Raw genomic sequence first — 16,333 nt, forward strand, 5'->3', positions numbered from 1 at the left:
GCATACCTCCACCACTCCAGGCTCTCCTCAACCTGCACCCTACTCTCGCTACAGATCACAATGTCATCTGCAAACAGGATAGTCCACGGAGACTCCTGCCTGATCTCGTCCGTCAACCTGTCCATCACCATTGCAAACAAGAAAGGGCTCAGAGCCGATCCTTGATGTAATCCCACCTCCACCTTGAACCCATCTGTCACTCCAACCACACACCTCACCACTGTCACACTGCCCTCATACATATCCTGCACCACTCCTACATACTTCTCTGCAACTCCCAACTTCCTCATACAATACCACACCTCCTCTCTCGGCACTCTGTCATGTGCTTTCTCTGAATCCACAAAGACACAATGTAACTCCTTCTGTCCTTCTCTATACTTCTCCATCAACATTCTCAAAGAAAACATCTCATCTGTGGTGCTCTTTCATGACATGAAACCATACTGCTGCTCGCTGGTCGTCATCTCTCCTCTTAACCTAGCTTCTATACTCTTCCCCATATCTTCATGCTGTGGTTGATCAACTTTATACCTCTGTTGTTGCTACAGCTCTGCATATCAAGCCAAAACCAACAATAAATAAATAAAACTATGATAAGACAAGTATAATTTACCATCATTTGGGACCATCATGGAGGGGGTTAAAATTATCTTTAAATTTTAGTCTGCTGTTATATTTGTGGAGAAATGTAAAATGTACATCTTATCTGGTCATTTCCAGACCTCATCTAACCGGCCAAAGGCCTATCTGCCTTTATTTCTAATGGACGGCTAGAGCGGTCTGTACAGGAAGCCTGCAGGCGGCTAGAGCGGTCTGTACAGGAAGCCTGCAGGCGGCTAGAGCGGTCTGTACAGGAAGCCTGCAGGCGGCTAGAGCGGTCTGTACAGGAAGCCTGCAGGCGGCTAGAGCGGTCTGTACAGGAAGCCTGCAGGCGGCTAGAGCGGTCTGTACAGGAAGCCTGCATGCGGCTAGAGCGGTCTGTACAGGAAGCCTGCAGGCGGCTAGAGCGGTCTGTACAGGAAGCCTGCAGGCGGCTAGAGCAGTCTGTACAGGAAGCCTGCAGGCAGCTAGAGTGATCTGTACGGGGGACAGAACTCTTATTTTTACTGTCAAGTGGCAAAGACATTTGGGTCAGTTGGTATGAGCAGACACAGTGAATGGCAGCATGATGCCAAAGTGTGTATGTGTGTTTGTGCTGCAGTTGTTTAATATCAGAGAAAGAAATGTTGCTGAACAGTGTAGTTTGTGTGTGTGTGTGTGTGTGCGTGTGCGTGTGCCTTACCTTTCCAGCATAAATGGGTGACTGTACGTTTCAGGATAGTGAAGGTTGGTTGTCACGAGGTTGGACAGTTGGTCTACAGATGGTTGGATCACTGGAGGGGTCAACTCCGACTTGAACTTGAGCAGTACCATTTCTTGGGCCTCCTTCACAACAACACAACATATGGGACAAAGCAACAGCCATTAAATGGTTGTACTGGCAAATGGATCCAATTTTTTTTTTTAACCAGGAACAAGCCTACAAGAACCAGCCTGGAGACGCACATGTAACATACTGACAACTGCTGCATGCACAACACACAAATCCTAGAGCCCTGTTGCAATGGCTCCACCCGCTGTTATCTGTTTAACTGGTCAACCAGTCTTTAACATAGTTGATGCTGCTTTAGTTGGATTTCCATGACTTTTCCACAGTTGTTATATTCCCAAACTTTTCCAGGGCCTCGAACTTATATTTTCAAACTTACTGACTGTTCAAGGCTTTTAATGAGCCCTGTTGAATTATTATTCCCGTACCTCTTGTTCCCGTGGACTCTCTCTCTCGTCCTATCCCACTCCTGCACGAGTCAGATTTACTCTCCCTGCTTGAGAAAATGATACCTTCTACTTTAAACCTTTAACCTTCTTCCTTAAACCATTTTTACGTATGTTGTTTTAAACACGCACTAACAACGCACCCCAACCAAATGTTTGACTACACACATACTCCAGCCTGCACATTTATATCATGCTTCCTTCAACAAGGGTTTGTAGCAAACTCCCACCCCAGTGTAGGACTTAGCGTAGGACTTGTATATAGACCTTTCTGTGACTTAGTGTATGACTTGTATACAGACCTCTCTGTAAGTTAGTGTATGACTTATATACAGACCGCTCTGTGACTTAGTGTATGACTTGTATAGACCGCTCTGTGACTTAGTGTATGACTTGTATAGACCTCTCTGTGACTTAGTGTATGACTTGTATAGACCGCTCTGTGACTTAGTGTATGACTTGTATAGACCTCTCTGTGACTTAGTGTATGACTTGTATAGACCGCTCTGTGACTTAGTGTATGACTTGTATAGACCTCTCTGTGACTTAGTGTATGACTTGTATAGACCGCTCTGTGACTTAGTGTATGACTTGTATAGACCTCTCTGTGACTTAGTGTATGACTTGTATAGACCTCTCTGTGACTTAGTGTATGACTTGTATACAGACCTCTCTGTGACTTAGTGTATGACTTGTATACAGACCTCTCTGTAAGTTAGTGTATGAATTGTATACAGCCCTCTCTGTGACTTAGTATATGACTTGTATACAGACCTCTCTTTGATTTAGTGTATGACTTGTATACACACCTTTCTGTAACTTATGTAGGACTTGTATAGACCTTTCTGTGACTTAGTGCATGACTTGTATACAGACCTTTCTGTGACTTAGTGTAGGACTTGTATACCGACCTCTTTGTGATTTAGTGTATGACTTAGTGTATGACTTGTATACAGACCTCTCTGTGACTGAGTATATGACTTGTATACAGACCTCTCTGTGACTTAGTGTATGACTTGTATACAGACCTCTCTGTAAGTTAGTGTATGAATTGTATACAGCCCTCTCTGTGATTTAGTATATGACTTGTATACAGACCTCTCTGTGACTTAGTGTATGACTTAGCATATGACTTGTATACAGACCTTTCTGTGACTTAGTGTATGACTTGTATACAGACCTCTCTGTGAGTTAGTGTACGACTTGTATACAGATCTCTCTGTGACTTAGTGTATGACTTGTATATATACACCTCTCTGTGAGTTAGTGTATTACTTGTATACACTAAGTCACAGTCATACACTAACTCACCTCTCTGTGAGTTAGTGTATGACTTGTACACACGCCTCTCTGTGAGTTAGTGTATTACTTGTATACATACCTCTCTGTGAGTTAGTGTGACTTGTACACAGAACTCTCTGTGACTTAGTGTATGACTTGTACACATTCCTCTCTGTTAGTGTATGACTTGTATACATACCTCTCTCTGTGACTTAGTGTATGACTTGTACACATGCCTCTCTGTGAGTTAGTGTATGACTTGTATACAGACTTCTCTGTGAGTTAGTGTATGACTTGTATACATACTTCTCTTTGAGTTAGTGTATGACTTGTATACAGACGTCTCTGTGAGTCAGTGTATGACTTGTATATATACCTCTCTGTGAGTTAGTGTATGACTTGTATACATACCTCTGTGAGTCAGTGTGACTTGTACACATGCCTCTCTGTGAGTTAGTGTATGACTTGTATACAGGTGCATCTCAAAAAATTAGGACATTGTGGAAAAGTTCATTATATTTCGTAATTTAATTCAAAAAGTGAAACTTTCATATATTCTAGATTCATTACACATAAAGTAAAATATGTCAAGCCTTGTTTGTTTTAATCTTGATGATTACGGCTTACAGCTCATGAAAATCAAAAATCCAGTATCTCAAAATATTAGAACATTACAGAAGACCAATCAAAAAAAGGATTTATAATATAGAAATGTCGAACTTCTGAAAAGTGTGTTCATGTATGCGCTCAATACTTGGTCGGGGCCCCTTTTGCACGATTACAGCATCAATGCGGCGTGGCATGGAAGCAGTCAGCCTGTGGCACTGCTGAGGTGTTATGGAAGCCCAGGTTGCTTTGATAGTGGCCTTCAGCTTGTCTGCATTGTTGGGTCTGGTGTCTCTCGTCTTCCTCTTGACAATACCCTATAGATTCTCTATGGAGTTCGGGTCAGGTGAGTTGACTGGCCAATCAAGCACAGTAATACCATGTTAGTTGTGGCACTGTGGGCAGGTGCCAAGGCCTGCTGGAAAATGAAATCAGCATCTCTATAAAGCCTGTCAGCAGACGGAAGCATGAAGTGCTCTAAAATCTCCTGGCAGATGGCTGCGTTGACCCTGGGCTTGATGAAACACAGTGAACCAACACCAGCAGATGACATGGCAACCCAAATCATCACTGACTGTGGAAACTTCATACTGGACTTCAAGCAACTTGGATTCTGTGCCTCTCCACTCTTCCTCCAGGCTCTGGGACCTTGATTTCCAAATGAAATGCAACATTTACTTTCATCTGAAAAGAGGATTTTGGACAAATGACCAACAGTCCAGTTCTTTTTCTCCTTAGCCCAGGTAAGACGCTTCTGACGTTGTCTCTGGTTCAGGAGTGGCTTGACACTAGGAATGCGACACTTGTAGCCCAGTTCCTGGGCATTTCTGAGCGTGGTGACTCTTGATACACTGACTCCAACCTCAGTCCACTCCTTGTGAAGCTCCCCCAAGTTCTTGAATCGGCCTTGCTTGACAATCGTCTCAAGGTTGTGGTCATCCCTGTTGCTTGTGCACCTTTTCCTACAACACTTTTCCCTTCCAGTCAACTTTCCATGGATATGCTTTGATACAATACTCTGCGAACGCCCAGCCCTTTCAGCAATGACCTACTGTGGCTTATGGGGTATTGTCGAGAGGAAGATAAGAGACACCAGACCCAACAATGCAGACGAGCTGAAGGCCGCTATCAAAGCAACCTGGGCTTCCATAACACCTCAGCAGTACCACAGGCTGATCGCCTCCATGCCACACCGCATTGATGCAGTAATACGTGCAAAAGGAGCCCCGACCAAGTATTGAGTGCATAAATGAACATACTTTTCAGAAGGTCGACATTTCTGTATTATAAATCCCTTTTTTGATTGGTCTTCTGTAATATTCTAATATTTTAAGATACTGGATTTTTGATTTTCATGAGCTGTAAGTCGTAATCATCAAGATTAAAGCAAACAAAAAAAAGGCTTGACATATTTCACTTTATGTGTAATGAATCTAGAATATATGAAAGTTTAACTTGTTGAATTAAATTATGGAAAATAATGAACTTTTCCACAATATTCCAATTTTTTGAGATGCACCTGTACATACCTCTCTCTGAGTTAGTGTATGACTTGTATACAGAACTCTCTGTGAGTTAGTGTATAACTTGTATACAGACCTCTCTGTCAGTTAGTGTATGACTTGTATACAGACCTCTCTGTGAGTTAGTGTATGACTCGTACACATACCTCTCTGTGAGTTAGGGAGTAGGTCTCCTTGCCAATGGTCTGCAGTGCCACATGGAACTGGCCCTCTAAAATCAATTGCTTGTTGTCCTCAACAACAAAGGCCTGTTGAGTCAGAGAGATAGCACCATCTAGCCTGTTATGACGCTTGCAACACTGACTCTGAACTGTCTTCTGTGTGACTCAGATAAGAAATGGTAAACCTGGTAGCATTATTAGACAGTTAGCTGAAACGGGAAATCTGCTAGAGTGATGCCTACCTGCAGCCAATGAGACAGTTAAAAGATAATAAACTGGCACATCAGTCAGAATACAGTGATAAGATAGCCCTTTTAGATCTACAGTTGCAGTAGGCAAAAACAATATTGACATCTACAATAAGAAGTACTGCAAATTATTTCAGCCTCAAAATAAGACTTATCATAATTCACAACGGACATGTGTCATGTGTATGATACAGATTTTTAGCACAGCCATCCAACTCCCCATACCTTCCAAAGCACAACGATGTCAAGGTCCACTTCATTACATTTCTTAATTATGTTTGCAATGTCACTGGTCCGGTCTGTAGCTGGGAGGTGTCCATGACTCCTGGACTGTGGTAAGGTCCCAGCTGCCGCCACGCTGTCTCGCGATGACTCTGGGGTTTGACAACAACGCAAGAAAAAGTCTCCACATGGAGTTGTGGAACTGATGATCTGGGGGAGAGGAGAAAGAGGTGATGGTAAATGTTTATTCAACGATATTTTTGTTATTCAATGACCTAAAAAAGGTAGATGTGATGCAGAACTCAACACATGGGATTGTACACGGACAGCGTTTATATCCAGTCATCACTGGCCACAGACAAGACAGGCATCACACATAACCAACCATCCTAACCAGGAGCAGCTGGTATAGCTGGGCTAACAGGGCTAAGCCCTCCCTAGCTTTTACAATACAGATGAGAAAGTTATTGTTAAAAACGACTCTGAACAGACTGTTGTAGCCCGGAGCAGCAACAGCACCAAACAGTCACAAGACAAATGGGACATATCTGAATGGGTTTATTTTTCAAACACAGCAGCATCAGCTTCCATTCATCTTTGTAGTGAGTGAGTGACAGTCGTTGACATGCTCCCTTAATTTGCTGATCATTTGGGCTACATTCATTCAGTCCTCGGGCCGCTGACTTCTGACCAGTGACAGCGGACGTAGAGAGTGACGGTACAGTGAGGTGGGGGAGGGGAAGGTGAGCACGGGCGTTAGTATGAACGAGGTGGAATATTTACTTATCATTCATTTTCTTCAATGTCTTTGGGGGAATATTTGGAAGTGAAGAGACTGGGGACACATCGTCCAGACGATGTTCAAATAACACAAAAGGACAAACGACAAAATCGTAAGTGTTACACTGTATCCTAAGTGAATGTTACACCGTGTCCTAACTGAATGTTACAGTGTCCTAACTGAATGTTACACTGTATCCTAACTGAATGTTACACTGTATCCTAAGTGAATGGTACACTGTCCTAACTGAATGTTACACTGTGTCCTAACTGGATGTTACACTATGTCCTAACTGAATGTTAAACTGTGTCCTAACTGAATGTTACACTGACCTAACTGAATGTTACACTGTATCCTAACTGTCCAAAGGAGTTGAATCAAGTGCAACTGGACTTGGTATATATCCATGAAGATGTTTCGCCTCTCATCCAAGAGGCTTCCTCAGTTCGTGCCTTTCTGACTAGACCAAGCTAGTCTGACTGGCTGGTGATGAGACTCAGAATTTATCCTCTTGGAGTCGTTGTCAGAGCTATAGATGTCCATGGCTCTTTGTGTCCCGATGTTTACCAACGCCCGTCACTAACAGAGCCATAGATATGAGTGGCTCTTTTGTGTACCGATGTTTGGCCGCGCCCGTCGTTATCGGAGCTATTGATATGCGTGGCTCTCCTGTGCTCCGATGTCCAGCCACGCCGGTCGCCATCGGAGCTATTGATTTGCATTTGTTTAGCAGCAACTGTCGTTGGCGGTGTTAGTTTCGACTTCATTATTCAGTGGTCATGAGAGTCGTTGCAGCCGTTAGTGACCGACTGTTGCTCTTGGAGGCTAGGCTTCTTGAGTCTCCTGGGTAGAGATGAAAGGACGGCATTGTAAGTGGGAGATAGGTGGTGTGGCAGACCTCCTCCTCTGTTGAGGGATGGTTTTTCCAGTTTCGCATATCTCCCCTCTTTCAAACCATCTATCTTCTCTGTCCAAAATGTGTACGTTGCTGTCCTCAAAGGAGGGTGTCTTCTCCTTTAGGTGTAGATAGACTGCTGAGTCTTGTCTTGAGGAGTTTGGCCTTCAGTGTTGGGCCATCCGTTTGTGTAGTGGTTGTTTGGTTTCTCCTATGTATAGGTCAGTGCAAACCTCATTGCATTGTACAGCATACACCAGATTGCTTTTTTGGGTGTGTGGTACACGGTCTTTGGGATGAACCAGTCTTTGTCGGAGTGTGTTGCTGGGTTTGAAGTATACCGGGATGCGGTGTTTGTTGAAAAGGAGTTCAGGGCCCTGAAGTCCTTCAGAGTAACACCTCCGAGCCACTGGTCCAGATATGTGGACGACACATGGGTCAAAATCCTAACACAAGAGGTGCAAGCGTTTACCAACACATCAACTCAGTGGACAAGAACATTAAGTTCACAAGGGAAGACGTAAAGAACAACAGTTTGCCCTTCTTGGACTGTGACGTCCACATTGGGGAAGACAGGAGCCTCCACATTGGGGTTTACAGGAAACCTACACACACAGACCAATATCTACTTTTTGACTCACACCACCCTCTGGAACACAAACTGAGCGTCATCAGAACTTTGCAAAACAGAGCTGACAATGAGCCCAGCAGCACTCAGGCCCAACGACAAGAACACAAACACCTGAGGGGAGCTTTAAAAACCTGCGGCTACCCCAGTTGGACCTCTGTGAAAACTGCAACATGTTCCAAAAAGACCAACCAGGTGAGCAATGAGGAGAAAAGGAACAGAAGGAATAGCACAGTCATCCCGTATGTTTCTGGGGTCTCCAAAAAACTCAGGAGAATTTTCAACAAACACCGCATCCCGGTATACTTCAAACCCAGCAACACACTCCGACAAAGACTGGTTCATCCCAAAGACCGTGTACCACACACCCAAAAAAGCAATCTGGTGTATGCTGTACAATGCAATGAGGATTGCACTGACCTATACATAGGAGAAACCAAACAACCATTACACAAACGGATGGCCCAACACAGAAGGCCAAACTCCTCAGGACAAGACTCAGCAGTCTATCTACACCTAAAGGAGAAGACACACTCCTTTGAGGACAGCAACGCACACATTTTGGACAGAGAAGATAGATGGTTTGAAAGAGGGGTGAAGGAAGCCATCTATGTGAAACTGGAAAAACCAGGTCTGCGACACCACCTATCTCCCACTTACAATGCCGTCCTTTCATCTCTACCCAGGAGACTCAAGAAGCCTAGCCTCCAAGAACAACAGTTGGTCACTAACGGCTCCAACGACTCTCATGTCCACTGAATAATGAAGTCGAAACTAACACCCCCAACGACCGTCGCTGCTAAACAAATGCAAATCAATAACTCCGATGGCGACGGGTGCGGCTGGACATTGGAGCACAGGAGAGCCACGCATATCTATGGCTCTGTTAGCGACAGGCGTTGGTAAACATCGGGACACAAAGAGGCATGGACATCTATAGCTCTGACAACGACTCCTAGAGGATAAATTCTGAGTCTCATCACCAGCCAGTCAGACTAGCTTGGTCTAGTCAGAAAGGCACGAACTGAGGAAGCCTCTTGGATTAGAGGCGAAACGTCTTCACGGATATATACCAAGTCCAGTTGCACTCGATTCAACTCCTTTGGATAACCATGACCTGGATGAATGAGAACATTCACAGACATGTATCCTAACTGAATGCAACACAAGCGGGCATCAGTGAAAAAAAATCAATGTTTCTCTGGGCACCTGTTTATCCCGCCAACAGTAAAATATCCATTGTTTCAAAGCCAATTAGCTGGTTTTCTAATTAGCTGGTTACTTTCAGAGTGACCACGTCCATTCCTCGTGCACAAACTGGTGGTGTTGGTGGGTGGTAGATCAGGACTGTTTGGCTAGCGCCTCCTCCAACCTCCACCACAGGCTCATTCTTTACCAGAGTTTACACAGAAATCTCAATGATTAGGCTTTACCAAAATCATACTCACAAATCACAGTCCTTAAGGAAACAGTACTATTTTTTAAAAAGACCTTTGATTTAAACATGGGGTTTCTTCCAATAATGCTACAAATTTAGTATTTTTTTTGTAGCTTTAGTGGTGTCAAATTTTGTCCCATGAACCTCGACTGTCACCAGAACATCATTATTGATGATTATCTTTGAAAGGGGCTCGCGATAATTAAAAAGTCACTTAAAGTCACTTTTTTTAAACAAATTCATTGTTTTGCATTTTTGAACTCATAAAATGATCTACACAGTTAAAAAAAAACAGATTTCAGTCTCTGTGGATATATTGGACAGATTAAAATGATCACCCAATAGACCCGTAACAAATCTAACTTTTAAATTATGCTAATCGTGGCCCATGCACAGGATGATGATTTTACAGTGGCATGTTCATTTGCCAGGAATCAAACCTATGTTATTACATGGAACGCTGCAATACAATCCCCTATACCTCCAACCCTCCACATGAAATTGCGTGCTCCATGCCTTCACCACATTAAACAGAAATTATGTGCAAAGTAGTACTGTCAGGATTGTGTAAGAAATGGAAAGTAACACAAATGGCATCTCTTTGTACTAAGGAAAGTAATGTTTAACTTACCCGTTCATTACCCAGGTTAAGGTCTGCAAAAATGTATTTCTCTACAGCATGAGAGGGGGCTGGGGAACAACAGACACACAGATCAGTCCTGGTTTACAGACATGAGGCTGATTAAAGTTGTCCTACATGGTCTGCGAGTGTGACGGTACCTTGGCTGGGTTTACACCGCGTGGCTCTGAAGCACAGCTTGGTTCTTTCTCTGCTCGTGAGTTTGTACTCTGGTGAAGGACAGAACAAATTAAATTGAAGGCAAACTCTTCATTAAATAGGAGTTTTAATTTAAATGAAGAAACATTTCCATTTTGCTTTTAAATAGCCTGGCTGGCTTTTCGGTGCAGCGGTTTTCCTGCCGACCATGTGCACATGAAGACCAGCTGCTTAAGTCCTTAAAGCTGCACGCAGGTAAATGCTGGCAAAACAAAACCCAAACATGTTGTTAAATGACACAACATATTTGAGTACCTTTTATGAGCTATAAAATAAAAGCAGAAGCTGGCGAAATAAAACCCAAGCACATCATGGAAATGACAAAAAAATATTAAATAATCCTTTCAGAGCTAAAATTAATCATTAATTGCAGCTCGAAAAGGGTAATTAAATATTTTGTGTTACTGTACTGATCAACCTAATCATCTCTGGTCATAAATTCAACACTTATACACTACCGTTCAAAAGTTTGGGATCACCCAAACAATTTTGTGTTTTCCATGAAAAGTCACACTTATTCACCACCATATGTTGTGAAATGAATAGAAAATAGAGTCAAGACATTGACAAGGTTAGAAATAATGATTTGTATTTGAAATAAGATTTTTTTTACATCAAACTTTGCTTTTGTCAAAGAATCCTCCATTTGCAGCAATTACAGCATTGCAGACCTTTGGCATTCTAGCTGTTAATTTGTTGAGGTAATCTGGAGAAATTGCACCCCACGCTTCCAGAAGCAGCTCCCACAAGTTGGATTGGTTGGATGGGCACTTCTTGCGTACCATACGGTCAAGCTGCTCCCACAACAGCTCAATGGGGTTCAGACTGGTGACTGCGCTGGCCACTCCATTACCGATAGAATACCAGCTGCCTGCTTCTGCTCTAAATAGTTCTTGCACAATTTGGAGGTGTGTTTAGGGTCATTGTCCTGTTGTAGGATGAAATTGGCTCCAATCAAGCGCTGTCCACTGGGTATGGCATGGCGTTGCAAAATGGAGTGATAGCCTTCCTTATTCAGAATCCCTTTTACCCTGTACAAATCTCCCACCTTACCAGCACCAAAGCAACCCCAGACCATCACATTACCTCCACCATGCTTAACAGATGGCGTCAGGCATTCTTCCAGCATCTTTTCATTTGTTCTGCGTCTCACAAACGTTCTTCTTTGTGATCCAAACACCTCAAACTTGGATTCATCCGTCCACAACACTTTTTTCCAGTCTTCCTCTGTCCAATGTCTGTGTTCTTTTGCCCATCTTAATCTTTTTCTTTTATTGGTCAGTCTCAGATATGGCTTTTTCTTTGCCACTCTGCCCTGAAGCCCAGAATCCCGCAGCCGCCTCTTCACTGTAGATGTTGACACTGGTGTTTTGCGGGTACTATTTAATGAAGATGCCAGTTGGGGACTTGTGAGGCGTCTGTTTCTCAAACTAGAGACTCTAATGTACTTATCTTCTTGCTCAGTTGTGCAACGCGGCCTCCCACTTCTTTTTCTACTCTGGTTAGAGCCTGTTTGTGCTGTCCTCTGAAGGGAGTAGTACACACCGGTGTAGGAAATCTTCAATTTCTTAGCAATTTCTCGCATGGAATAGCCTTCATTTCTAAGAACAAGAATAGACTGTCAAGTTTCAGATGAAAGTTCTCTTTTTCTGGCCATTTTGAGCGTTTAATTGACCCCACAAATGTGATGCTCCAGAAACTCAATCTGCTCAAAGGAAGGTCAGTTTTGTAGCTTCTGTAACGAGCTAAACTGTTTTCAGATGTGTGAACATGATTGCACAAGGGTTTTCTAATCATCAATTAGCCTTCTGAGCCAATGAGCAAACACATTGTACCATTAGAACACTGGAGTGATAGTTGCTTGAAATGGGCCTCTATACACCTATGTAGATATTGCACCAAAAACCAGACATTTGCAGCTAGAATAGTCATTTACCACATTAGCAATGTATAGAGTGTATTTCTTTAAAGTTAAGACTAGTTTAAAGTTATCTTCATTGAAAAGTACAGTGCTTTTCCTTCAAAAATATGGACATTTCAATGTGATCCCAAACTTTTGAACGGTAGTGTATATGTATGTGTGGCTATTTGCAATAGGAGCTACCGTTTCACCATCCTATCCCCAAATTTAATGATAAGCAAATCAGTCATGTCTTCCCATCTTGCCAACGAGTGCATAACTGGCTGCAAAAAGCACCGATCCACATTGATTCCACCCACCCTGTGTTAGTGTTGCCAATACTACAACAAAACTAAGAAAACAAATTCAACTAAACTAAGAAAACAAATTCAGCTAAGTCACTCAACAGAAAAGGGAAAAGCTCTATCAGTCGTCACTGGAAGTGAAGATAATCAGTATTGCTCTTATGCTGCCATCTGTCCATTATCCAAACCGCTTATCCTGCTCTCAGGGATGCTGGAGCCTATCCCAGCAGTCATTGGGTGGCAGACGGGGAGACACCCTGGACAGGCCACCAGGCCAACACAGGGCCCACACACTTACTTTGCTTACTTTGCTTTGTTTCAGTGAGTCTTGGTAGGAGGATGTTTTTTAATGCAAATCCCACACCATGCTGATGTTTTCCTCCTGCAGGGTATCCCTTCCAGAAGAAGGTGTAGGTGTCCTCCTTCAGGGAGCCTTCATCCAGGAACCTGGTGTCACTGAGTTTAGCGATGTCAACATTGTAGCGGTTGAGTTCCGCTGCAATGAGTGCAGTTCTTCGCTGAGGTCTTTCGGCATTAACGTCCAGCAGAGTTCTGATGTTCCATGTTGCCAGTTTAAAGGGAATTATTTTCTTTTTGTTTATTTCGACCGCAGAGTGGAATGTCCCGACAGGTGCGGTAGCCTATCCAGGATGTTTTGAGTGGGCAATGTTTAGGCCACCTTTTCTAGGTCCCTCCCCAGTTGGGGTGAGCAGTGTGGCTCCTAAATAGGGCTGCTCAGACACACAGGGGCCTGCCGAGAGCAGCTGCAACTCAAACCCAGTTGCTGGTGACCATGAATAGCCCTGTGCCGCTGGCGTGCAGGGGTCTGAATAGGAGCTTCCAGTGCATTCATACCTGCTCCCGTCACCAGACACCCCATCGCCGCCAGACTTTGATCCATATTCAGGTTGCTGGTCTCACCGAGGCAGAGGTGGATACCTGCACAAAGAGATTATTTAGAGTGTTGTTGGGGGTGCGCATGTCCCAGCAGCACTTCTTCACTGTGAGAAGGTGGGATCTGGTGGCAAGGGGAGCCCAAGACGACCATGCTGGAACCTATCCCAGCAGTTATTGGGCGGCAGACGGGGAGACACCCTGGACAGGCCGCAAGGCCAACACAGGGCGCACACGTGCGTGCGCACGCACGCAAACACAAACACACACACACACACACACACACACACACACACACACACCTAGGGACAATTCAGTATGGCCGATTCATCTGATCTACATGTCTTTGGACTGTGGGAGGAAACCGGAGCCCCCGGAGGAAACCCACACAGACACGGGGAGAACATGCAAACTCCACACAGAGGACGACCTGGGACGACCCCTGAGGTTGGACTGCCCCGGGGCTCGAACCCAGGACATTCTTGCTGTGAGGCGACCATACTAACCACTGCACCACCATGCTCAAAACATTATACAGTGACTCTAATTGTTCTATTAAACTCAGAAATGGTAATTCTCCAAGGTTTGACCTCAAGAGAGGTCAAGGTTGTCCAAGCTCGACTTATTTTTTTCTTTTAGCTACTCAAATCTTATGCTGCCACTTAAGGTTAACAAGTGCCTATCTCTGACCTGGTAGTGGAAATCGATTGCTGTGTCAGAGTAGCAAATATATCAACACATTAATAAAGATATCATGTGCACATATAAAAACTCCTGAACCTCATCTTGAATCATTTCCACCACAAAAAGCTGGTTCTCAGCCAGCAGGGACTGCTCCATTCCGGCTGTTTACCTGCCAGTCTAAAATCCAAGAACCAGTAATGTTGAGGCCAGGGGTCATATTGTCACCACCTGTATCAACACCACCACACTCACCAATACCCCATCACCACTGGATTCTGATGTAGGACAATGTCCCTGATAAAATGTATAAACATGTGAGGAATAATAGACCGCGACAGCAGAGTTTAGTCATGACATTTTTGACTAAGTATACGTTGTGTAGCCTACACAACGTATACTCGGGTGCATTTATCTCTTGGTGTTCTTCCTCCATGTGTTGACAGCAGACGACTAAATGTAGGTGACATGGTGTGTTGTGACTCATTGTACTTTCGATCAGCGACAGCATCCAAAATCAAAGTAAAGCGGTCGTGAGATGTTAGAAACGTTGTGACGTTGATCAGGCAATCACCAAACCTACCATTGTGATCATCACCCCTGGCAACAATCACAAATAACTACAGACTAGCCCGAAGGATGAGCAGTGAGTACAGTTTTAAATTTTGACCAAAAGAAAAATGACTGAAAACAAAGCACTTTGGGCACCTAGGTTGACAGCTGACCCGGGACCAACTCCTGTACACCAACACCCCAGAGTTACTGAGAGATGACGGCAACATTTCAGTATCCACGTTGTTTTTAATACAGGGCTTTGTCTTGCGGTAAGGCTTTGTATTTGTGTTGTACAAACAACACCAGGTTAACACAGTCATCTGGTTATATGAGTGGAGATGCAGACCAGTTCCTTAAAGAAAAAAGTCGCTGGTTCCCTGGCTGAACACCAGCCCTGCCCCATGTCAGACACGTACGGCTCAGCCACACAGGGCTGAGGAGCGCTGACTGAGGTCATGGTCGCCAGCAGCAGCTGCTCAGTTGTGATTAGAGCACATGAAAAAGGGGCTGTGCTTAAGATTGGTCAGTTCTGATTAGAGCATGTGAAAAGGGGGCGCAGCTTAGGATTGGTCAGTTATGTTTAGTGCACATGAAAAAGGGGCGGAGCTTAGGATTGGTCAATTGTGATTAGAGCATGTGGGAAAGGGGCGGAGCCTAGGACTGGTCAGTTTTGATTAGATCATGTGAAAAAGGGGCGGAGATTAGGATAGGGCAATTGTGATTAGAGCATGTGAAAAAGGGGCAGAGCTTAGGATTGGTCAGTTGGCATGCTCTGCTCATGAGCAATGTAAAAAAGCCTATAGCATGAGGTTCTGTGTGTGTCAAACCTTTATCTTTGGCTGGGTTGATACACTTCTGGAGCTGCCAGTGTCTACTCATGCTGGACACCTGAACGATGTGGAACTCACGCACACCAGCTTCACTCTGAGCAGAGACATAAAGAGGAGGAGGAGAAAGAGGCAGACAAAGACAACATTTTGTTACATAACTGTGTATCATTCATAATCAGAAAGCTGCGTGTATAAACCACTGCACGGGACTGGTGTGTGTATGTCTGCATGCATGCATATCTGTGCATGCAAACACTCTCAAATGCTGCTGCTGCACACAAGTATGTGCAGTGGGAGCAGGTATCATTACTGTGTAGAACTGATGGTTATTTGGTAACAGAGTGTGGAATACTTTCTGGGCAAAGTGACACATCCTCCATCTGAGGACAGTGCCAAGAACATGCTTTCAGAATACTTGTGATGTCCACAGGTACTGCTTGATAAGAGTGATAATTTTGCAGCCCTGTATGTAGAATGGCCGTCAATTATGATTTCTATCTGAAAGAAGAGATGATTAAAAACATGAAAGCGTGTATGTTTTCATGGCTATCTAAGCTTATATGATATAATGATAATAATAATAAGTATGCAGACCGAGTAACATTGTTGATGTGAGCTTCAAAAGATAATGCGCTGTCCAGGATGACACCCAGACTCTTAATCTGAGGCGATGGAGGAACTATAGGATTGTCAATAGTCAGAGAAAAACTATCAGGTTTAGCCAAAGTA

The 16,333-nt window shown here is 43.9% G+C and overlaps 1 protein-coding gene across 2 annotated transcripts in view; it reads right to left on the reverse strand.

The window, feature by feature from the left end:
* The window catches only part of trappc8 (trafficking protein particle complex subunit 8), a 104,429-nt gene that overhangs the window by 2,489 nt on the left and 85,607 nt on the right, over positions 1–16,333 (reverse strand). For both annotated transcript variants that reach the window (XM_056276306.1, XM_056276305.1), the window contains exons 22-27: positions 15,602–15,698; positions 10,382–10,450; positions 10,233–10,291; positions 5,863–6,069; positions 5,375–5,476; positions 1,286–1,428 (exon numbers count right to left, since the gene is read on the reverse strand). In XM_056276306.1, the coding sequence (XP_056132281.1) occupies positions 1,286–1,428; positions 5,375–5,476; positions 5,863–6,069; positions 10,233–10,291; positions 10,382–10,450; positions 15,602–15,698 (677 nt within the window). The remainder of the gene's footprint in view (positions 1–1,285; positions 1,429–5,374; positions 5,477–5,862; positions 6,070–10,232; positions 10,292–10,381; positions 10,451–15,601; positions 15,699–16,333) is intronic.

Source organism: Lampris incognitus, chromosome 3 (assembly GCF_029633865.1).
Source record: "Lampris incognitus isolate fLamInc1 chromosome 3, fLamInc1.hap2, whole genome shotgun sequence".
Classification (NCBI taxonomy): domain Eukaryota; kingdom Metazoa; phylum Chordata; class Actinopteri; order Lampriformes; family Lampridae; genus Lampris; species Lampris incognitus.